The sequence below is a fragment of the Trachurus trachurus genome (assembly GCF_905171665.1).
Source record: "Trachurus trachurus genome assembly, chromosome: 4".
In the NCBI taxonomy this organism is placed as follows: Eukaryota; Metazoa; Chordata; class Actinopteri; order Carangiformes; family Carangidae; genus Trachurus; species Trachurus trachurus.
This window is the reverse complement of record NC_139898.1, coordinates 4,312,439-4,337,127: the sequence shown is the minus strand read 5'-3', so window position 1 is coordinate 4,337,127 and position 24,689 is coordinate 4,312,439. Positions and strand designations below refer to the sequence as shown.

The 24,689-nt window shown below is 44.3% G+C and overlaps 1 protein-coding gene across 2 annotated transcripts; it reads left to right on the top strand.

The window, feature by feature from the left end:
* The first annotated feature begins 21 nt into the window (after window positions 1–21).
* Window positions 22–24,557, top strand: dnm3a (dynamin 3a). 2 transcript variants are annotated; one of them, XM_083969628.1, is made up of 21 exons: window positions 22–609; window positions 2,802–2,875; window positions 3,241–3,390; window positions 3,509–3,712; window positions 3,803–3,901; window positions 7,282–7,442; window positions 7,535–7,677; window positions 9,558–9,693; window positions 9,790–9,857; window positions 9,949–10,087; window positions 10,179–10,265; window positions 10,378–10,448; window positions 10,541–10,592; window positions 12,211–12,237; window positions 12,923–13,036; window positions 17,825–17,934; window positions 20,917–21,028; window positions 21,708–21,869; window positions 22,225–22,448; window positions 22,525–22,689; window positions 24,230–24,557. In XM_083969628.1, the coding sequence occupies exons 1-21, from the start codon at window positions 449–451 to the stop codon at window positions 24,261–24,263; spliced, it is 2,493 nt and encodes an 830-aa protein (XP_083825754.1). In that variant the 5' UTR covers window positions 22–448; the 3' UTR covers window positions 24,264–24,557. The 2 variants fall into 2 exon arrangements, with proteins under 2 accessions (XP_083825754.1, XP_083825755.1); XM_083969629.1 differs by lacking the exon at window positions 12,211–12,237.
* The last annotated feature ends 132 nt before the right edge of the window (window positions 24,558–24,689 follow it).

The following is a 24,689-nucleotide window of genomic DNA, read 5'->3' as shown; positions in this document are numbered from 1 at the left end:
CCGAAATTCGGTTCTGTTAGCTGTCAAAGTAGACCGTTTTCCTCCCTCTCCATGGACCGAACTGAGCCGAGCTAACCATGAAATGTGACCCGAGTCTGAGGGAAGCGACACACTCCGACTTTTGGGAGTTTTAAATAACCAAAAATGTCCACCGCGAGCTGTTTTGGGAGAGCGGAGGACTGTGAGTACAAAGTTGGAGCCTACCGTCGTTACAAGAAACTCTAACGGTAACGTACGACCCACAGCTCGGGCTACGGCACTTTCACTATCAACCAAAGCGCTTCAAGGACGGTTTTATTCGTAGGTTTTGTACATTACGTCATGAAAATACCGTGAATGTAAGTAACCAGAAACTATATTAGCCGCTCTGGTGAGTGGAGTACACTAGAACCGGAGGAAAACGGGGATTTCAGAGAGCAGCAACAGGTAACACGACTGCCCCGTTGCGATGGGCAACCACGGGATGGAGGATCTGATCCCGCTGGTCAACCGCCTCCAGGATGTGATGAGCAGCGTGGGGCAGAGCAGCTTCGTTCACCTGCCGCAGATCGTGGTGGTGGGCGGCCAGAGCGCCGGGAAGAGCTCCGTCCTGGAGAACTTCGTGGGCAGGTAAAGCTCACACACTCACACACACTGACCTCTGAGTGAACTGTGGAGCAACTTTAAACTGCACTTCCTCTAGATGGAGAAGATAAAACACATACTTTCTACTCCTATATCATACTTTATCAATCACTTGATTAATTTACCATTCTTTATCAGGTATACATATATCCTGAAAACAATAACTGATGATACCAGATTTGATAGGTATTAGACACCCACCCGTTTTTGATTAATGGACTATTAATAGCTGCATCATTACAAAATATTATGGGAAAATAACATACAATACTACACATTTTAAAGAATTACATGGCAGCCTGTGACATTTATTCTGATAAATGGCCAATCACAGATTTTTAAAGCATTAGTAAATTATTGTACTTATCATTCATTAAAACTCGTAGCTATTTCCAAGCCTTAATCAATGGGTGGACAGAGTTAAGGAAGTGTGTTCAATGGAAAAGATGACTTTCTCTCTGATGTCCAGAGGAGGGACCTTTCCCAGGAAATAGGAGAAGTGGGCTGTATCAAAACAATAGAGGACGCACAATTAAAGACACTGGACATGGTAGGCCTATATCATTATATTACCAACAGAGGAGCCCCCTAGTTGTTTTTAGTTTTTTTTTTTATCTTCCTTGACAGTTTGTTGTCAGTCTGTATTTCCTTAAACTAAAAATACTACATAAAAATATTTTAAAAATGAAACAAAACAAAACAACATAGCTATGTCCTTCTTTCCAATGACACCAGTAGTTACAGCTACATATAGCCTATGCCTTTATAATCTGTGTGTGTTTACATCAGAGAAATCCTGCCTATGCATTCTCCCTCAGTGATTGAATGACATAGCACTATTTGAAAATAGTAACAAAATTTTACTATAATATAATTATTCAAATATTATACATTCAAATCTGTGGATTTGTATGGTAGTACATCTAGGTTAGGACTAATAACCTATATACATCACTGAGAGCAGACAATACTCTTATTTATTTATAACGCTAAAAGCAAAGCCACATGGGCTGACACATTCCTGAGCCAAAAAACAGTGTGTTGACATCAGGACTGCAGGCAACAGTTGATTCAACTGTTTAATTCCAGCAGATCGTTGCAATCAGTGTGTGCTGCTCACTGCTCATACATGATGTGGTGTGGCCCCTGCACAAATGATACAGCTATATTTGTTAGTCCTAAGTGGTGGGTGTCAGAGGTGGCGAGGCCTGAGTGACAGTAACCAGAACAACAGCTTATCTCACGTTCAGCCTCTGTCGGTATTTCTAAAGACCTTGAGATTAACATGGCTCTTGAAAAGTAACGAAACGAAATGAAAACTTTGCTCGGTCGAGTCACACTTTATTGTGACCTTCTACCGATTTCACGGACCTAAAAATAATACAGCCCACTCATGAATAACAGGTATTGTGTAAAATTTAAATACAAGTCAGATAGTTTGGTGTGTTATTAGGAGAAATTTCCATCTTGTCAGAAAGGAATGCTGGTGAGTAATCTAGTAGTTTCCTACTACGATAGACAGTGAAGCTGTCTGAACTGAAGGAGACCTATGTATTGTCCTGAGCCTTCCGGGCCTTAACGTTAAGCATTTCCAGGAAATGCAGATCCTTAATGCTCGCTTTCCTGAGTGTGTGTTGATATTTTATCACGTATCTCACCTCTTTGTCTCAGCCAGGGCTGTGTTATGACACCCCCCCTTTTGTGGAAGACTGTGCCAGCTGTTTCATCTGGGACAGGATGTACTAAAACAAACTTCCTGATTCAGGTTTTAATAGGAAAGAGGACCATTATTTATTTATTTTACCACTTGCATTCTGTTGGTTTATGGTTAACATTACAAGTAGCTTTTAGACTCTCTACATATCTGAGAAGTTGATCATATTCCAAAACATTTCTCAACCCTCCAGGTGCTGATATTTTGGATACAACTAAACTAAAACTAATGTATAGGTGACTGTTCCTGCAGTCATGGTCTTATAGCGAATTATATTGTTTTCGTCAAAATACCTTATTTGTGCATATGCAATTAAAATAGCAAATGTGAATGCAATGTTTTAGCCTAAGACCCTAGTATGCAACAGTACAAATACCACTAGCAATTTGCAGTGTCTGTGTATAAGTGTGTGAGTGAGTGTGTGCGCACATCCTTGGTCAGTTCAGTCTTTCTTCTTCAACAGAGACTTCCTCCCACGTGGCTCAGGGATTGTCACTCGCAGACCTTTAATCCTTCAGCTGCTCCATTCTGACGCGGGTGAGTAAAATACTAGTAATATTCAGTTTTAATGGATGTAATGTTGTTCTGCTATCTGAAGCTGCCACCAGATGGCAGTATGATATTTCACCATTTACAGCCTGAATGGTGAGACATTACTGGAATAGTCATCCAAAGTTCAGAACAGTAACATTGTCTCTTTGTTTGCGGCCCTCTAACCTCTGTGGCAGGATGTGCAACATTTGCATAATTTCAAAAATAGTCTTCCAGAAAATTGTTAGAAGAATACAATCACAGCGTAACAAGTAACATTTTAGTATCCTAATGTATTTTATTGGGTGTTATATATGACATTCTGTTCTTTAACAGATGTCTTCTCCTCTGCTTGTTGTGTGTCTTTCCAGAATACGCTGAATTTCTCCATTGTAAGAAAAAGAAGTTTACAGATTTTGATGAAATCTGTAAGGAGATAGAGGCAGAAACGTGCAGACTGACAGGATCTAACAAAGGAATCTCCCCCGTCCCCATCAACCTACGAATTTACTCCCCTCATGGTAACACAGTGTGAATGCGTGGATGTTGCACATACTGTATGCGTCGACTTTTGTTCTCTGTTTCTCTGACAAGTCTACGACGTAACGTTTATCTGCACGTGCACGTTGGTGTTTGCAGTGCTAAACCTGACGCTGGTGGACCTTCCCGGCATCACCAAAGTGCCAGTAGGAGACCAGCCGGCAGACATAGAGTACCGCATACGAGACCTGATCATGCAGTACATCTGCAACGAAAACTGCCTCATCCTGGCTGTTACACCGGCCAACACTGACCTGGCCAACTCTGATGCACTCAAACTGGCCAAAGATGTCGACCCACAGGGTAAAACATGTGTGGGTGAATGAGGCTTAAGGTTTGAAATCTCAGTTAGAGACAAAAAAAGATCTAATTTATCTCTCTTTTCCTCTTTAGGTCAGCGCACAATTGGTGTAATCACTAAACTGGACCTGATGGATGAAGGAACAGATGCCCGGGAAATACTGGAGAACAGGTTGCTCCCTCTACGGAGAGGTGTGCTGCTCTTTGTATGCATGTGTGTGTGAGCGCTCACTGTGTTGAACCATCTGGCCTCAGTCTAGTCACACAAGAGGCTCTTTGGTTGAGACCGGCTTTATGATTGTTTTTATTATCACCACGAGTTTTGGTCTCAGCACAAAGATGGCTGTGTGTTCTTTGTGTGTGTACGGTCATGCTTTGAGTTAGCAAACAAATTGAAACACAAATCACAGATTTTTAGAATCTGATTTTACAATTTGGATAGTTTCTTTTAACAAGGTCATAAAAACATCCTTTACTCATCTTAGAAATATTGCTAATTCCAGACTTTCTTTTGACTGCGAATGATGTTGAAATGCTGAATGAGTTGCACTCAAGCTGTTCAACCCAACAAACTGTTGCCAACTGTTGCAACTCCCTTATTCTGGATTAATTAAAAAGTCAAAAAGAAACCTACTTTCTAAATACCATAGACCTAAAATAAAAAAAATAAAAAAATCACATTGCTGTCAGATTAACACACTGTACTTCTGACTTGACTATACCCTTTAGAATAGATTTTTATTCTTTCTACTTCTTTGTAAAGCTTTAAATGGCCTTTCTCCTTCATGGGAGATCTTATTTAATTTTATGGCTCACCCAGATCCCCAGGGTCCTCCGGTGTCTTCCTTTGAAATTCCTCATGTTGTCATAGGCTGCTTTTTTTCATGCCCCCAATCTTTGGGATACACACTCTCTGGACATAAATTATGTTAGAGCTTTTGCGTCACCTTTTAAAGGGATATTTCAACATTTTGGCCTATAGTCTTCGGTTCATTACCTTTAATTGTCGGTGCAAGCTGTTTTTAGATCCACGGGGCAGACGTGAACTCTGCACAGTGTGCGCTATTTCCGGGCTTTCCCTCATCTAACTCATCAAATACACAATCCAACAACTCCAAAACGCTCTCATTGACAAGTTGTGACCTGCACGTTCACCACGTAAATACGTAACCGGAACTACATCCCTGACACGGCTGTTCAGCAGAGTGACTTCAAAAGCAAAAGTAGTTCAGAGTATTTGCTTCATGTGTTTTAATGTTACATATATGTTATTATTTCATCGCGTGGTGCGGTTTTGGAGTTGTTGGATTGTGTATTTAGTTTGATAAGGGAAACGTAGAAATACCCAGAGCCTCTGTTGTGTTAGCTGAGCAGCTCGCGTCTCTGCCCCGCCGATCTCAAAACAGCTTGCACTGACAATTAAAGGTAATGAACCTACTCCTAAGACTATAGGGATAATGGCAATAGGCGAATTAGCCAAAATGTTTAAATATCCCTTTAACATTATATAAAGGTTTTATTGGTCCTATCCTTTCAGTTTATTCTATTTTATTGACTCTAATGGTATTTAATTTGATTGAATTTTATCCGCACATCTTTTTGTTGGCTGAAATGCAGAAGTGAGGCCCGTCCTAAATTCACAACTACTGTATCACTGACCGACTGATCTAGTGAGCCACTCTTTCCTAGCTGCTCACGGACTGCTGGGAAGCTGAGGAGCGCTTCATTATGGCAAATGAACTAGTGAGGGAGAGGGAGAGAAGTTACTGTTAACGAGGTGTGACATTTTGGCTTAGTTCATGCCCTGGCAGTCTGGGGTTGAGTCCAGTCTGTGGCCCTGTTATGCATGCCATGTCCTCTCTCTCTCTTCTCCCTCCATTTTTCCTGTCTTTCTCTCATAGGCTGTGACCGAAATCACTCACTACTCACTATATAGTACACTATATAGTGACTACGCCATTTTGTATTGGTGTCGGAATGTTTAGTGATTATTAATATTCACTATATAGTGCCCTCATTGTATCCCACAATTCACCACGAAATGTAGTGGACATCCAATGGGCACTTACGAAAGCAAGACATCCCATCATGCATTGCGGTCACGGATTGCGGTTATGATAATAATAAGTTTAAAAAGAATTTTGATTAGTAATTTTTTTGTTCAATTACTAGATTTCAGGCGACCCCATGTGGGTTCCCGACAAGGTTGAAAAACACTGGAGTAGGGAGTAGTGAATGAGTGAGTGATTTGGGACACAACCATAATGACTGTGGTAAAGGCAAAGGGCTGAGAAAACTAACTTAAAGGGATAGTTCACTCAAAATTGAAATGTCACACATTATCTACTCACCCTCATGTCGACTAAGGGCTGGGAGAAGTTTCAGAGTCCTCCGTGCCTTCTCTGAGTTACAGGGGGGTCCGTGCAGCACTGCATGTCCATATGATGGTTCCAAATGGATACCACTTTTCTTCGTAACAAAAAGACACACCAAAAAACATCCAAATACCTCCATAGTGCTCGTATGTAATGTCCGTCTTGTATTGAAGCCCCGAAATGTGAAATTGTTCCGAAAAAAATTAAATAAGTCTACGGGGCTTCAATACAAGAGGGACATTACATACGAGCAGCATGGAGGTATTTGGATGTTTTTTGGTGTGTCTTTTTGTTACGAAGACAGTTGGTATCCATTTGCAACCGTTATATGGACATGCACTGCTACGCCGAGACCCCCTGTAACTCAGAGAAGCCACGGATAACTCTGAAACTTCTCCCAGTCCTTAGTCGACATGAGGGTGAGTAGATAATGAATGCAATTTGAATTTTGGGTGAACTATCCTTTTAAGAAAGAAAGAAAGATAGCCAGTCTGTTCTAACTCTCTATAAGTGATCATTTGTCAAGTCTTCAATTTATACGATTATGTCAGACAAAATCAGGATCTGACCATAGACCTAGTCTTGATTTGTTTTGGTGTGTGTGTGTGTGTGTGTTTGTGTGTGTGTGTGTGTGTGTGTGTGTGTGTGTGTGTGTGTGTGTGTGTGTGTGTGTGTGTGTGTGTGTGTGTGTGTGTGTGTGTGTGTGTGTGTGTGTGTGTGTGTGTGTGTGTGTGTGTGTGTGAGAGAGAGGCAGCAGAGGAAAAGGCAGGGAGACAGTGATCTCCCAGAGCAGTGTGCAGACTGGGTAAAGCACCACCAGGTGCTGGCTCCTTCATGGTTCTCTTGGAGTACTAATGCATTAGCCATGGAAGCCAAAGAAAGAAGTGCCCTTGTAACAGCACAGAGCCGGAGCATTCGATACGGAGCCTGCTACTATTATATCTATTACTATAGTAAATAGGGGATTTGGCTTGCTTTATGCCACATGGTCCTGCTGTTGTACATACGCACTAATTTCCTGCTCGTATGCTATAGCTGTAATGGAACAAATGGTGGTCTGGGAGTTCTCAAGGACATGACAGAACATGCAACTTGATTCTGTCTCGATTCTTAATCGCCCTTTTTTGTCTTGTTGCACATTGTCTTGCTCACAATGATCACATGCTCTTCATTTCCTTTCCCGTCTCCTCCCCGTAGGTTACATAGGGGTGGTGAATCGCAGTCAGAAGGACATCGATGGGAAGAAAGACATTGAGGCAGCTCTGCTTTCAGAGAAGAAGTTCTTCCTGTCCCATCCAGCCTATAAGCACATGAATGAAAAAATGGGCACCCCATATTTACAAAGAATACTCAACCAGGTTAAAAATGCACACATCTATACACACACACACACGCAGGAGTTAACACGTTGCATGTGTTAATTGCTGCTACTGATGATCTTTCTTTGCAGCAACTGACCAACCACATCCGGGAGACTTTGCCAGCTCTGAGGAGTCATCTGCAGAGCCAGTTCCTGACCTTAGACAAAGAGGCTGAGGAGTACAGTCAATACAGTCCTGATGACCCTGCATGCAGGACCATGACACTGCTTCAGTCAGTCACTCACTCCTTCTGTGTACCGTAAATTCTCAAATAAAAGCCAAGTCTCTAACAGACGCCGGTCTCCTATAGCGGCCGGGTCTATTGCTATTTTTTTGCAAGTTCTTGTGAATGTGCAAAACCTCTCAAAGCCCACGATCGCCCGTTTGAGCAGTTTCTCAGCTGCTTAATTTGTGCTAGAGTTGTCAACAAGCCTGAAAATTAAGACCCGGTATATGGGGCAAAAAAAAAAAAAAAAGCCAACCCGAGGAAGCCATTATTAGTTTATGTTGTCAACCCGAACCAGGCCTATGAGAACTCCAGCTGACCCAAGGAAAGAGCCGGAGCCTATACACAGTCTACGGCCGGAGGCGCACACATTTATTTAGTAGAAGGACTTCAATTGATAGCTTTCATGTGACGTCACGGCCCGTATGGAACGCCCCCCTGGCGGTCAAAACAATCCACTTCCCCGCTGTCCGCGGATTAGGACAAGGCAGAAAAACACACACTGCTCCCTGCTGCTTCAAAAATACCGGTGTTATGGCCCAACTGGTGTCTGATTTAACTGGTTACCGTACCGAACAACAGCTGTGCTGCACTTCCGTCCGCAGATTTGTCACAAAATCACAAATCAAGCCGCAGTTCACATGTTACTGCAGCCAATATGCGTCTGTGAGTGAACCTGTTCCGCCAATCTACAGACATCAGCGCCACACTACTCTCACTAGTCTGCACAACACTGCACAGTATGACAAAGCCTGTCATGTTAAAGTTACGAACTAATGGAAAACACTCTGAAAATACGCTAAACACCGGTCATCGTCCTCGCCGCGCCGCGGTCGGTCCCGACCCTCGTTACCGTGTCGCTGCCGCCGCGGGCGGTAGGCCTACTGCTGCCGTGTCCGGTGGCGGGCGGTCCCGCCGGGTTACCATCGCCGCCGCCGCCGCCGGTCCTGCTGCTATCGGACCGCCGTCATCGTTGCCGTCGGTAGCGGTGCGTAGCAAAGCTCCGGGGGGAGGGGGGGCAGCTGGTCACCGTGCAGCCCAGCTAAGGGCTCTGGTTTCTGGGTGAGAGGAGCAGGGAGCCTGGGCTCAGTGGGCTGGAGCTCAGCTGTGGAGCTCAGCGGAGCTGCGGTACCAGGACGGTGTTCCCGTACAGGAAAGTTACAGGTACATTTCTACCACTTCAATGAGTTCAGAAACATTATTTTAAGATAAAAAATCAGGCTTTAATCAGAAACCAGTTGAGCCATAACACCGGAGGTAGGCTATTGGTTGCAAGCGGTGGAGGATGATGGATTCTCCACCAGGTAATAAACATCGCCCAACTGGAGCTTCGGCAGGGAACTGGTCATTTTAAACAGCTGGTATACAGCAGCTGGTGTTGAATATGGGTCACAAGTGCCCAAAACTTCAAAGTTGTTTTTATATCTTTCTTTCTCGGCCGCTGACAGATGATTTAAGTCGTTACTCGGTTGTTTGTCCATAGAAAGTCCATTGCGGGGCCACTTTGGAATGTTGCTTTTTGACCGCCAGGTCCCTGGGAAGTGACGTCAGTGAAAGCTATCAATTGGTGCTGATTAAAGTTCTAAACATGTGTGCTCTGGATCCGACTCTTTCCTTCTATTCTTACTCTTTTAAACAGAAAGAACAGAACGATTTAATCATATCAAGATATTTTCCATCTTTGCTGAGCATAAGATTAATTCAAAATTAAATAAAAGCCTATCGATTGACGCCTATCGATCAAATATAAGCCGGGTTAGTTCGGCACTTGAAGCAAATAAAAGCCTTGGCTTCTATTTGAGAATTTACGGTACATGTCCATTTACTTCCTTTTAAATAATATATTTATCAGCTTTTCTCCCAGTCTGACCGTTTATGTCTTCCAGGTTAGTTCCACAGTTGGCTGCTGACTTTGAGAAGCTAATCGAGGGCACAGGAGACCAAGTGGACACTGCTCATCTGTCAGGCGGTGCTAGGATCAACCGAATCTTCCATGAGCAGTTTCCCTGTGAACTGGTCAAGGTCTGTGTGAGAGTGATTGTCTGGACGATGACGTGCAAATGAATATGTGCATTAATAACTGTGATCTGACTGACAGCTCCCTGTGTTTGTTTTCAGATCGAGTCTGATGAGTGGAAGATGCGGCAGGAGATAAACTATGCCATCAGAAATATCCACGGTGTCAGGTATAGTAGAGTATTTTGTGCATAAGCGTCAAATGCCTTTCCATATTAAATAGTTTTGTTCATCTACACTTATTTTCTTGTTTCCCTATAGGACAGGTCTGTTCACTCCTGACATGGCCTTTGAAACCATAGTGAAGAAACAGATATCACGGTTAGAGGGGCCATGTCTTAAATTTGTTGACATGGTCAGTCAAGAACTAATCACCACTGTATACCAGTGTATCAGCAAGGTATAAATGCGTGTGTCTGTGTGTGCATCGTATCATTTCAACATATCAAAACAGTCTTCTAACAGTGGCCATCTCTGTTTTCTCTCTGTAGCTCAGTTCCTTTCCCAAACTGCGAGATGAGACAGAGAGAATTGTAACCACTGAAATCCATGAACAACAGAAAAAATGCAGAGATCAGGTCATTCACAAACACTTGCACTATTCTTCCACAGATCTGCCTCACAAAGCTCTGATGTCTGAATCATTACATGTTCTAATTCTCGGTGCATTAACGTGTGTGCTCTGTTCAGGTCTTGTTGCTCATTAGCATTCAGCTTTCCTACATAAATACCAAACACGAAGACTTCATCGGCTTCACTAAGTGAGTACCCTCAGCATTTTTTAAATCGATGAAATATAAAGTTGAACCAAACAATGAAGTAAACTACTGTATATCCCCATCCTCCCTCTCAGTGCCCAGCAGAGGCCCAACCAAAGCAATAGGACAGAGAAGATGGGAAACCAGGTGAGACTATCTATAGCACTATGTTCATTATACTGTAATTCATGTCAGAGGAAGATTGGAGCATGACGCAGGAAATTGAATTTTATTAACCATGTTAGGATGGTGTTCGAAAGAGACGTTTTGCCATCATTCCAACATTTTGATCACTGTAAAAGATCTTGACAACTTAATTATGATGAAAGACAAGGAAGAGTAAAAATATCCATGATCCCCAGAGAACTTTTGATCTTTTGATGAAGTGCTGTCACCACAACAGTTACCTTTCAACTTACTAACCCCAAAATATTCCCAAATAAAAGATTAAAAAGTAAGGCTGTGTCACTTTGAGGCAAAACAAACATATGTAACTATGTCCATATGTTTACATCACAGTGTGTCCTTAGATAATGACATTATTTTTGCTGCCAGAGGCTCTGCAGTGCCAAATATGAATGTGCATGAGTGTGAAACCTTGCCTTTAGACCTAAACCTTTGCTATTGACCTTGAATTTTGTTTCTTTGACACTGTCACTGCCCCATGTGTTATGCATTAATCAGCATTAAAGGGATAGTTCAACATTTTGGCAAATTGGCCCATTGCCATAATCGCTATAGTTTTAGGAGTAGGTTCGTTACCTTTAATTGTCGGTGCAAGCTATTTTTAGAACGGTGAAGCAGAGCCGTGAGCTGCTCAGAGCTACGCTACGGAGGCTCATGGGATTTCTTGGTTTCCCTCATCAAACTCATCAAATACACAATCCAACAACTCCAAAACGCTCTGGTGGACAAGTTGTGACCTGCACATTCACCACGTTATGAAATAATAACGGAACGTTACGAGACGGACCTTTACTTTTAGAAGTAAATTCATGCAAAACCACCGATGCGCGTTCCCGTCGGGGGCAGTTTTCCGGCAAGCAGTCTCTATATTTGCCTTGAAAACAACGTTCCGTTATCTCATAGCGTGGTGAATGTGCAGGTCACAACTTGTCCACCAGAGCGTTTTGGAGTTGTTGGATTGTGTATTTGATGAATTTGATGAGAGAAACCAAGAAATTCCATTAGCTTTCGTAGCGTAGCTCTGAGCAGCTCTTCTCCGCCGTTCTAAAAATAGTTTGCACCGACATTTAAAGGTAACGAACCTACTCCTAAAACTATAGGGATTATGGCAATGTGCCAATTTGCCAAAATGTTGAACTATCCCTTTAATCAGTACCGTAGCTGCAGGAGACTTTGTGTTGTTCATATTTTACTGAGGGGGCATTTGGGTCTAATCACACAACCACAGTTGATCTTGGCTTTTGACAGGAATGTAGTCAAGAAAAAATGTATTGTTGATTTATTTTGTCTCATTCCAATTTGATTAATGTGCAACATACAGTATATGTGACACATTTGAAGGCAGGGCTAATGAGAAGCACAACCCCGCTTTCATTGTGTTGAGTCAGTAAGCTTGATGTACGACGATCACATGACTAGAACAGCGGTACATTTTTAATCACAGCTCCAGCAAATTATGAGACATTGTATATGTACACAGCCTGACATGTTGTTTTAATAGTAACGTCAGCGACATCCCCAAAAATATCCAATCACACACATGTTTAATTTTACTCCTTCGTCTCCTGTTTTCCTCCAGGGTGTGGCTTCTCGCTCCAGCCTAATAGTAGGAGACCAGTAACTTTTAGCCTTCTCACTCACTGCTGCCTCTGCTGGACATACTGTACTATGTGTGGGCAGGAGTAAACTTCTGTGGGCTGGCATGAAACTGATGGCAGCACACATGCACTGGCTTGTTCTGACCTTTATTAATCATGTCCAACTGATGCAAGCCCTTCCTCACAGTTACAGTTTGCTGTATCCTCTGTCACATCTCAGCCTAAAAACCATTACCTTCCACACTTTTATATATACTCCTTTCTCAATCATTTTTTTCTTACTATGTCTTGGTCACTGCATACCGTCTGTTCTTTTATTCATCGCGCATTATTCTTTCACTTTCTTTGCTCCTCGCTTTATCTCAGTTTATGTTTGATTATTTTTCTTGCTTTGCTTATGGTATTTTCCTTCACCTGTCTTTTTCTTCTCGACCAATTAGATCCACTGATGGTCAGTTTCGGTGATTGCCCTATGACGTATTTCACAAACATCTAACCTTCAAAAATCGTATTTTTTTCACCAGTGTCAACTGTTTCTGGCTTTCACTGTTATTTTCAGCTGTAAAGTCCCTCGTTGTGTGTCCTGCTCTGCACGTCGTCTGAGGAGTTGCACTTTTATCTCATTTTTAAACCGACCTGTGATGATGCTGTCTGTCCCGTCACCTCAGCTGCTTATCCTCCGCTGTCGTGCAGGTCATACGCAAGGGCTGGCTGACCATCAGCAACATCGGCATCATGAAAGGCAGAGCCAAGGATTTCTGGTTTATTCTCTCCACCGAGAGCCTGTCGTGGTTCAAGGATGAGGAGGTGAGGCTTCAGTCTAACAACCTCTTCACAACACCTTCTCATTGTATTTACAAAACAAAACACAACAGTTCACTCGTGTTGTCACATGTTTATTAACACATAATTGAGCTTGAAACAGCGTTTTAATCAAACGCACAGACATTTAAGTAGAAAATCTTTCATCTGTTGATAGTGAAGTCAGTTCTGATGTCAGGTGGGCTGCCATCTGTCTGCCTGTCTGTGCCTGCTGTACAGGAGCAGAAGGTCTGCACAGCAAGTGTAGACAGGCAGACACACCACAACAGTCGTATCCTGCCACAGCTGGTGTCATGGAGACAGGGAGTGATGGAGCAGAGGATGAGAGGACGGATACAAACAGGCACCTTTAAAACATTCACATCTGAAACCGCTGTAGACAACGCTGCTGTACAGATGACGCTGGGGTTGCGTGTTGATGTGTGTTTGATGAGTGTGTAGAAAGCTTTCGCAAATAAGTAATTCTACTCGGTAACAGCGATACGACCCGCAGGCCGTGTTATGGCTGAGGCTGAACACACATGGAGGCTTTGAGATATATGAGCCCATGAAATGTGTAACCAAGAGAGCATCTTTAACCCTGTTCCTGTTTTCTTTATATTTCTCTCCTGCCACCTGGACCTGCAACCGAGCCCCCTCTGTTTTCCCCCTCATTCATTCCTCCGATGAACCCCTCCCCATTCGTCCCGCTCTTCCCCTTTACCCCCCCTTCTCCCCCTCCCTTTTTTTTTTTTTCTTCCTCTTCTGGGAGTTCAGGCATTTGGAGCGGCTCACTCTGACACAGCTGGAGCTGCCCCAAGCCAAACTTAAGACACACACATGCAATGCAACCGACACACACAGAGGACAGGCTTGTATATACAGCATACAGTACACACACGCAGACTCCGATGTAAACAAACTGGCATGCAAATAGTGGAGAGGAAAAAATATACACTCGCTCAGACAGACACACGGTCACTTTTCAGATAAACAGTGGATTGCTTAAACACAGTGTTCCCAGACAACAGCCCCCCCGGGGGCGTGTGTATGTATTATACACTCAACAGTTATAGGTTTGCCCTCGCACTGTCATCCACTTACTAAGCGTTTACAAATCAGCCCACGGTCTTAGCACATCTGTGACAAATAACACAGAGACAGGCGAGCGCATATCTGCTGACCACATTAGAGCAACAAACTCTCTGCGGCTCATGAAGGGACACGCACACTGGATGAGAATGCAAAGTCTTTATCTCTTCACTTCGGTTCTGCCGCGGGACGATGATTGCGTAGATTCTACGCGGTCATCGCCCCGCAGAACCGAAGTAAAGAGGAAAAAGAAGAAGATTAATCAGATGTTTTGTGTTGGGGAGGCTTAAGTGCATTGTCAGTCACCCGTTTTATCACGGAAGATCAGATCTACTGCCTTTCCACATGCGTCTGTGTTTGTGCAAACACTCACACACTCACACACACACACACACACACACACACACACAAGTCAAGCTGCCAAACTTCTGCTTCTTCTCTCTCGCAGTTCCCGCTCTCTCTCTCTCTCCCCGCCCACACTACCTCCACAGACTTTTCTTTTTCTTTGACTGCTGCTGCCCTCCTCCCCCCTTTTCTTTTACCTCTGTGTTGCTTTTTCCTCCTCCCTTTTTCTCCATCTGTTACTTTCTTTCTCTCTCTTTCTCCGTCTCCCCTGTCTCTCTTTCTCTCTCTCTCTCTCTCTTTCTCCCCCTTTCTGTGGTTGGCAGTCTCCCTGGGACTGCGCACATTCCTGGCTGGAAAATCTGAAGCTTTGTCCAAACACCAGCTTCCAAGATCTGCCCAGAGAAATCCCACATGGCTGTTTCTACACTGCAGACCTCCCCCTCTGACCCCCCCCACCCCTCTCTCTCTCTCCTCTCACCCCACCTCCCCCACCCCATTAACCCCCCCCTCTCCCCTCCTCCTCCCTCCAAACTCCTCTCTCCATCCTTGTGTGGATCAGTTCTTTTTTAACATCTTTATGGCTGCACAGGACATCTTTCTGCGTGTTATAACATCTGTACCCTGCACTGACCTCATATGGAGAGTGCAGCATAATAATTCAGAGTTTAATCTCCACAGCACACTGAACAGACCTACATTCCTCCACCCCTCCACTGCCAGGGCTCCACCAGGCAGCCTGAAGAAAAACAGACGGTTCATGCCTATACACTTAATCTACACGCTCCCCTGTGTGTGTGTGTGTGTGTGTGTGTGTGTGTGTGTGTGTGTGTGTGTGTGTGTGTGTGTGTGTGTGTGTGTGTGTGCGTGCGTGTGTGTGCGCACCTCCATGCATGTGTGTGTGTGTGTGCACATTTGTGTGTGTGTGTGTGTGTGTGTGTGAGGCCTGTTCCATATCTCCAATCCATTAGTCTGCAGCAGCAAGAGTAGAACTTCAGACACCACAGCTCTGATGTATGGTACTTCACAACCAGAGTAGATATGACACACACTCACATACTTTCTCTCACACACACACACACACACATGCATATACAAAAGCAGTGCCATGAAGTCTGTGAACACAAGAGATATCATATTGCCACACAAATACACATGCAGAAAAGTCCAAATACTCTGTGTGAGGCTCTGTGAGGAAAAAGGTCAGTTAGTGTGGAGCCTCTGTACGGTGAACGTGTGTAGAGAGAAGCTCAGTTAATCAGCTTGTTTGTAGCGTTTCTGCCTGGAGTATTAGTAAAACAGTCAGTCACAGGGTAAAAGCCTATCTGTGCAAACTTGGAACATATGTATCACCCGCCACGCACACTTAACATTGAAGCTGACAAATGCTCTAAAAAAAAAGGATGTGACTTGGTTTAGAGACGATCACAGTGATTGAACAGACAGAAGCATGTGATAGAGTCTGCACATTTAAAGGCATTTGCACATCTGCAAGCAAGAAACATCAGCGAATAGCAGACCCAGCACAGAATACATGCAGATTTTGATGCTGTCCTGAGTGTTGCTGTGGAAGCACTTCCTTGCACAGTCTAACCAATGTGCAGACTACTGTACACCAGTAAGATCCTGAACAGGTAGTCTGAACACTGGGATGACGGAGCAGGACCCTTTCTCACTTTTCATCTTCGGACTTTGGCCTTTTTCTCTCCCCCCCCCCCCCATCTCTGGTTGTTTCGCTAACAGTCCTGTCCTGTCGGCAAAAGGTTTTCTCTTCTCTCTTATCCTGTCTCGGCGCCGCGGCGATGGCCCCTCGCTCGCACGCACGTCCACTCCTGCCGGCGTCCCTTCCTTTTTTGCGAGATGTTTGGCGGATTGTAGAAGTTTGGCGTCCGCGGGGCCGCGTCCCGGCGTAGTATCCAGTCTTGACGTGGCACATTCACTCATTCAGCGAGGGATCTGCCTGTTCACTTGGGGAAGGCATAAGGAAATAAGGGGAGTGAGAGTAGGAGAGCGTTTTAGGGAGGAACTTAGCAGCCATATATGGGTTGATGGGACCCATGGGGAATCAACTTTGGAGTGGTCTGCAGTTTCTCCCCACTTCTCCTACATGCTCCCTCCTGCTCTCTATGTTCCTCAAAACCCTTCCTCATCTCCTCTAAGCCCAATTCACCTCCCTCTATCCCTCCATCCACCTCTATCCCTCCTCTTCCTCTCTTCCTCATCTCTACTTTCTATTTCTACCCCATCAGAGCACCCTATACTCTCTCCCAGTCTCCTCCCCCTCTGTCTAAAGCGATCCCAGATGTTGCTCGATGGGCGCCAATCGCGTTCTGTCATTTCTTTTTTTTTTTTTTTTTTTTTCAGCCTCTGTTACAGGAAGTGGGCCCCTTTGGAAAAAAGGAAAGAGGAACGAAGGAAGAGAGTCGTAGGGTTCAGGGGAGCACTGAGAGAGGGAAATGTACGACCAGCGCGCTCACGTCTCACACCACATGCGTGCACGTGCTGTAACGCAGACACACACACATGGACGGAAAGACGACATCCAGGGCTTTCAGGACAACCCTGTTTGGAAGATGCACTTCAGTCGTCCTTCCTGTGGAAGTCACACTACTTCTCCATCTCTTCCTTCTCCTTCAGCTCATCCACGGCCGTTCCTAGAATCAACCTCTCCTAAGCCCCTTTCTGAAAGGTTAGAGAGAGGGAGCAGGCCAGGGAAGAGAGATGAGGGGGAAGGGCTTCACTTTAGGAGAAATGTTGTGTTAGAGCTTGAGTCTGAGTAATGACTTTCACATGTGGGCCCGGCCTCTCTCCCTCTTTTTTCATGCTTCTTCTCTCATTCCCTCCCTCCCTGCCTCCATTTCTCCGTACCCTGCCTCCATACTCTCTGCTTCTCCTCGCTCCACTCTGGTCACTCCACTCCTCCAACTGTTCTGTGTCATTCATAAGTCCCCGTGGTGTTGACAGACAGACAGACAGACAGACTTACGGCATCTCCTTCCTCTCTCTCTGTCTTTCATTGTCTCTCCTTCACTTGTTAGTGGGATGTTAATGCGAGTGGGTCTGACATCCAGACACATCATCTGATATGAACTCAGATGCCCCGCTAGCACCGTCTCCCACATCTCCCGACACTTTTCCTTCTACACATCAAGTCTCTTGGCTCTCATTCCCTCTCGAGGCACAGACTGAAATATATTTACTTCCAGACACACAACTATTTGAACCGCAGCCCCCAAGTGGACTGTTTTCAGTCTCTGTTGTTTTTTTTGTTATCAACACCTGTGTTACCTCTCCACAATGTCATATTTTACTCCGCATTCCTCTGTCAAACTTTATCTCTCTGTATTCTATCTCTTCCAGGAGAAGGAGAAGAAGTATATGCTTCCTCTGGACAACTTAAAGCTCAGAGACGTGGAGAAGAGCTTCATGTCCAGCAAATTTGTCTTTGCTGTCTTCAACACAGAGTTAAGGTTTGTGTTTGCGTACGAGCGTGTTTGGTGAGTGAGTGTGAGTGTGAGTGTGTGTGTGTGAATCAGAAAAAGGGAGTTCTGTTCTTGTCACCTGCTTTTAGTGATATTTTACGAGGGTGGACACTTCGGAGGAGGAAAGGGAGGAGATGTCAGAGTGGTGTTTTGCCCTTCCTTTGACCTCTTCCATTCGACTTTGCCACCGGAACTGAAAGGATATCCAGTGGGTATTGCAGCGGGTGCAGCTTTTTTTTTTTGTCTGGGGAGTATATGCCAGCCTGTTGTGGGCAGGGAAGAGGTTTGAGCTTTTTGGGTTTATGTGTGTGAAACAGATTGAGAAAGACAAAGAGACAAAGCGAGAGCATAAGAGAGAGAGAGTGAGTGTGTTTAGGAGCTGGAGCGGGCCCAAAGCCTGGCTGATTGTACCAGAGCATGTGGGCTTTGTTTATAATTCTGTGCTAGGCTGCATTCAGACACACAAAACTGGATCGGCGCGTGCGTGCTTGCGTGAGCGCATGTGTGTATGCGCCTCTCGCCAATGTGTGTGTGCGTATGGAGACCACAGCATACCGACGGCAGGCTCATTAAGCAGCTAATCAAAGCCAGAGAACTTGGATCAGAGATGAGGCTGCTCTTGTTTGGAAAGAATTGCTCGACTCACCACAAAAAGGAGGGAGAGTGAAGAACTGGAAGGGTTGAGAGGAGAAAGAAAGCGGGAGAGAGTATCAGAGCCATCGGCCAGGAATGTGTCAAAGTCTGTCCTATGGCGCCCCCCACCCCCCACCCCCCACCCCTCCCACCCCTCCTTTTCCCTGCGCCCTCACTCTCTGTTTCTCTTTCTGTATTTGCATATGTGTGTGTGGCAGACATTGCAGCGGTTTTGTCCCTGTCTGACAGTAATCATAAACCTCAGGAAACTCTTCAAATCTAAAGCAGTCAGGGCTCTGCAGAAATTCCTCAAGATGAAGAAAAGAAAAAAAACTCACATTGGCCATGAGACGGCGGGGGATGATGGCAAAGGGGACAAGAGGGAAAAAAAGAGTTAATGTTAGCGATAAATCTGCATAAAGACCAGTTTTAATGTGTGCTCACTGCTGTATACAAATGTTCTGATCTTAGTGTAATAGCTCTCCAGTATTGTCATCTTTGGCCTGGCTCCCTTTCTGTTGGCCACCACACCCTGACTTATTAGCCTCACCCATCGAGCCCCGGCCATAAGCTCACAAACTCCAGCTCCAGTCTGTTTCTTGATCTTTTTTGTGTACAGCCCGATCTCTGTTTCTGTTGTTTCTCTAATCTTACACACTCCAAAAGGTTTCACATATTTGAGGTTAATTGCTATGTGTTCTGAATGTGAGAAAGGAACAACACAAGGAGGAAAGAAACAACGGAGTGATTAAAGAAAAAATGTTTAACAGATGGGCCCCAGCCCGCTCCAGATCCTTTTGCTTGTCTCTTACTTTGCTGCGCTGCCTGTGCACAGCTGAAGCGCAGAGGTGGTAGGGATGGTGTGAAGAGGAAAGTCAGATAAAAAGATAGAAAAGGAGCTGGTGAATGGATGACGGGGAAAAATCGATGATGGATTAGTTGCAGGGAGGGAGGTCGTGTCAAGCGCGGCAGTTTAGAAGAAATATTAAACAGTTTTATTTTATGTAGGTACATGTGTGTGTGTGTGTCTGTGTAGTTGCAAGTGGTGTATGTGTGTGTGTTTTTTGTTTTGTTTTGTTTCTTTGCATTCTTTTCAATCCTGTACAGTTTTTGTTGCAAGTAACATACACAGTTTTGGTGAGACTGGCCCAACCTGTTAGACCCCTTTTTTAAAAGATCTGTTTCCAATCTGTGATTTCCAACATAGGCCGCACCCATGTGTGTGTGTGTGTGTGAGAGAACGAAGCCCACTGACCTGTGTCACCACCGTATTAAGTCATTTACAAAGATGTGGGAATAGGGCACAAGTACTGCAGATAGTTTTGACTAGGACATGGTTTGATTTTGAAACTTTTTTTTCCCCATAAAGTGACAGAAAATCACTTGACATTAAAGGCATATTTTATCCCTTTGTATTCATCGGAAAACCAAACAAAGGGCTATGAAAGCTTCACAATAATTTAACAAAAATATTTTTATTCTACATTCTATTTATAGCAAAAATGCACATTTAATTATTATCTGATACTAACAATGAAAGATGTAGATAAACTATACAGATTGGAGACATTAGAATGAGTTCATATTTGTTTTTTCACTCTGCAGGCTACTGGATCTAAGACTGTCACTTCTGGTCAAAGGCTGCACACGTTACACATGAGGGCAACTTTGTTCCATTAACATTTGGCTTACGTACAAAGTGGGTCAAGGGCTGCGTGAATAGTGGCTATTAAGAAATGACAGCACCAACACTGAAATAATCCATGTGCTCGTAGTACAGCCTCTTCTCTGATCTCTTTTTCTTTCTTTTTTTTAATTTGCTGCGTGCTAACTCATAATGACATCTGACTTCATCTTAAAAGAAGCAGTGATAATTAAGTGCTAATTAAAGTGAACGATGCAGCGCGCGACTCGGTTTGACAGCGGACGGCCGACGCACTACTACTCTCTCCTCGCAAGAGGTGCACGGAGACTTATTTAGTTTCCACTGGAAGCGAACACAGCGAGGAAGAGGAGCCAGCGTGCAGCTACAAAAATCACTGCAAACGTCGGTCTGCTTGCTGGAATTATCTCACGCATCGTGACTAAAACCTCTGGCTGCATCAGCCTCACTGAGCTCATAAGAGAGAGCAGTTATAACTCGACTAAAATGTCTGACGCTGGATAATCCCCATCAGAGATGATTGTTTGCTGGTGTTGCAACCTTCAGTCTGCCCACAATTTAAGGTTATAAGTTTGTGTGGGTTTTTTTTTTTTTTACTCTGTTTTGTAGAAAGAGTGTTATTGCTAGGAAGTGTAGTTTTCTAACTCATTTCACAATGTTGCAATTAATTGCAGGAACGTGTACAAGGACTACAAAAGCCTGGAGTTGGCCTGCAGCTCTCAGGAGGAGCTGGACAGCTGGAAGGCGTCTCTGCTCCGGGCCGGAGTCTACCCTGAGAAAGTCCTCGTTAGTACCCTGACCCCCACTTCAACCTAATTAAACCCATCCCTGACCCTGAGCTGCACCTGTCCGCACCTCACCTTTTGTGTCATTTGCACTTTTTTTTTTTTTTGCCTTTGCTAACCTTAAAGTCTGGCTGTAACCCCTTCCCCCTCTCTCTCCGTGTTCCCCCTTGTCTTTCCCTGCCAAAGTGAAAAAGCAAGTCCCCCACCCCTTCCATCTCGCTCTGTCGTTGGCTCTTCAGCGCAGCATTCTTGGCCCATGATGTCACTACAATATGTGTGTATGTGTGTGTGTTCTAGTCTGTTTCTAATCAGCAGTTCCTCGTCCCTCACCCACTCCCCCCTTTTTTCTTTCTTACCCACTCCTCCTGACCTCCCGCTTTTATATTCCCTCTCTTCTGCTCTCTATGTTCCTATAACTGTGGCCGTACGCTTCTCCTTGTCACATGCAGATGACGACGATCTGGCAACGCACGGCTTTTCACACATCAGCTGTGTAAAGAGATCTTTATCGTCAGTATTAGCATGAAATTACCAGCTGTGTTATCTCAGGAAGTCCCTGCATTGCATTGCATTATATTACATTATTACACTATACATCTCTTGTTCAAACAAAACGGACAATCCTCGACAGTGTACGTCGCCATTCCTCCTGTCTCTGTCTTTGTCTGTGTGTCACCCAGGTGGACAAGCAGGGGAATGGAGCTCCTGAAAACTCCTCAGACCCTCAGCTGGAACGTCAGGTGGAAACCATTCGTAACCTGGTTGATTCGTACATGAGCATCGTGTATAAGACCATGAGGGACTTCATGCCAAAGACCATTATGCACCTTATGATCAACAGTGTAAGCCCGCCAGACCAGACCAGACGTTCTTCCTCTCCGTCTGTTTCTTACATTTTTTGTCTTTTATTTTTTACCAGCCACCGTCTCTAAAAACCTTTTTGAAATTATTTGGTTTAGCATTAATCTTCACCATGATTTTGGTCATTACACCCTGTGTCTACCAGATCCTCCATTTGGAACTCTACTTGAGCATTTTCCAATGACATGAAAAAGAAGGACTAAAGGAAAAAAAAAAAAGATTTTCACACACGACTTTTAAGAATTTTAGAGTCGTGATCCCAATTCAGACTAAAATATCACTTTACAGAGTCTAACATTTTGACCTGTCACAGCTGTTTATAATCCGTCTCCATAGGTGAAGGAGTTCATTAGCTCGAAGCTCCTGGCGCAGCTCTACGCTCTGGGAGAATGCTCAGCGCTGATGGATGAGTCACCAGAGCAGCAGAAGCACCGGGAGGAAGTGCTCCGCAAACACGCCGCCCTGAAGGAGGCGCTCCGCGTTATTGGCGAGATCTCCACCTCCACCTGCACCACCCCTCTGCCTCCACCTGTGGACTCGTCCTGGTTACAGTCCTCCAGGTACGACGGTGATGCTTTAGATAACCAAAGCTTCCCGTACCTTTCACCTAACTCTCTAACTATCTTCTCCACTCAGCCCAAACCTCTCCAAAAACTCAGCATCTAATGCCAAACCAGTGTTTCGTGGACATGCCCCACATGCTCCTCAGGTGCCCCCTCCCGCTGCACCCGCTACTTTCCAGAGCACTGGTCGACCTCAGCAGCTCCCAGGCCAGCAGAGCCGCGCTCGCAGTGTGCCAAGGTGACCCAAACCGCACAATTATGTCCTGAAATCTGACCTGTTACATTACGGTGACCTCCAATCTGTCACTCATACTGCACACTGCCATTTGCGCACTCACACACTCTCACACTCTCACACACACACATTCAAACCTTACACTACAGAGGCACAGGGGTAGAGGGAATTGTTATTTGAGCTGGGTGGGGGTCTGCTGGAAAATGTGTTTCTCATATTCTCTTTCCCATCAGCCTCAGTAGACAGGACTTCTCTCTGTGCAGCTTTCTACTGGAGCCAGAGACAACAGGCTGAGCGCTCTGTCAAGTTTTCATCTCTCTCTCTCTCTCTCTCTCTCTCCTTCATCCCCCCTTTTCCGTCTTTCTCTTAGCATGCATTTTGTTTTATTGCCTTCCCCAGTTTCCCTCATGCAATAACCGTTATTTTTCCTTTTTCCCCCTACTTCTTTTTCTTGTACATTTCTTCACTTCTCCGCTTTCACTGGTTCCTCCCCTGCTTCTGGCCTTTCTCTCCTTTTTCTCTCTGCCTCATTTCCTCTGTGCTCTCCAATGGTTCTTTAGGTTCTTTCCCGCATAGTCTCCCTCTTTCCTGACTCTTTCCATCCAACCCTATGCCTCTTTTCTCACTCTGTCTACCCTATAGCTATACAGGACATGGAGCATGAAAGTCCTTGTGTGAGTCTATTTCTTGTCTTCACATTTATTTACATCATTGTAAAGTTGGTTTACCCTGGATAGAAGCTGTAACATTTTAAACAATTTAAATATTTTTAGGATTAATGACAATTGACAAAGAGAAACACATTCAACCAAGTACAAAACATTCATTATAAATTAATTTGCACATCTCTCCAATCTTTGCCTTCCTATTTATCCTGTAGTCATTTGTAATAATCAACAATTTTCCTCTGTACTTATCTTATCCTCTCTTAAAAAAAAAAAAAAAAAAAAAGCAAACCTACGAATACACCTTGTGATAGTTTCACATCTTTCATGACAAATCTCTGATCCAGAAGTCAGCAACTACTGTATGTTATGTAAGGAGCCGGGGGGGTTTTCACTGATGGTGTGACACAGTGATAAAGTGGTGATATAGTAGAGCTGTGGAACAGAAATCTCTTAACATTTAAAGCAGTCCTGCTATAGTCTGTTGTATTTGTCAGTTTAAAAGTGGGGTCTGGGGCCCCCCGAGGCTCCTGGAGGTACTCAGTCAGAAGGGGAATAATGTACCGGTATTTTCACTTTAATTACATCCATAAGTAACAGATGACATAAATGACTACTCTGATAAGAGATCAGACATTATTTCTAGAGCTGATTTGGTCTGTTTAAAGGAAGCACCTTATATTCCAGATCAAAGGTGTTGTCTTCTCATAGTCACAAAAGAGCAATGTGGTCACTCCTCTCTCCTTATGAAAGACATTAGATGGTGTTTGGTAATTCTCTCTGGGATTTACATACACATTCTGTCATGCATATACAACATATATAGTCATTGTATATTGAACCATATATTCACATTGTGGATCTGATCTTCTCCCCAGGAGGCAACCTCCAGCTATCCCAAAGGTGAAATAACAGTCCTTTCAGCTCAGGACTCCATTACCCATGTGCCCCGGTGATGCAGCTGCAGCTGACTGCTATCCAGAGACGCCCATGACCTGTGTGATGTGTAATCCAGCTGAAGCTCTATCCTGGGCTTCTAGCTGTCTCCTCTGGGGAACTGCTGTCTGCAAAATTCACTGTGTGGAGCCTGTTTTGTACATAATATCACTGGCCATGAATGATGGAATGTGCTCGACTGTCTGCTGACTTCTCTCAAGTGCCTGAACTCTGTGTATATAAAACTTTAATTTTTGAGCTGTTCTGATAAAAGAGAATACATATGGACTATTTTTTACTGTTTTTGAATAAACAGGTGTTTTATTTTTGAGCATGTTTTGACTATTTATTATTTAAACACTTGAATTTAACACTGTGTTTCCTATGGCAACAGTGCTTTTT

Coding starts and splice junctions, on each gene's coding strand:
- dnm3a (XM_083969628.1), top strand. CDS start 449: ATGGGCAACCACGGGATGGAGGATCTGATCCCGCTGGTCAACCGCCTC. Junction 12,238..12,922: donor CTTCTCGCTCCAGCCTAATA/GTAGGAGACCAG, acceptor GCTGTCGTGCAG/GTCATACGCAAGGGCTGGCT. Junction 21,870..22,224: donor TGCACCTTATGATCAACAGT/GTAAGCCCGCCA, acceptor CCGTCTCCATAG/GTGAAGGAGTTCATTAGCTC.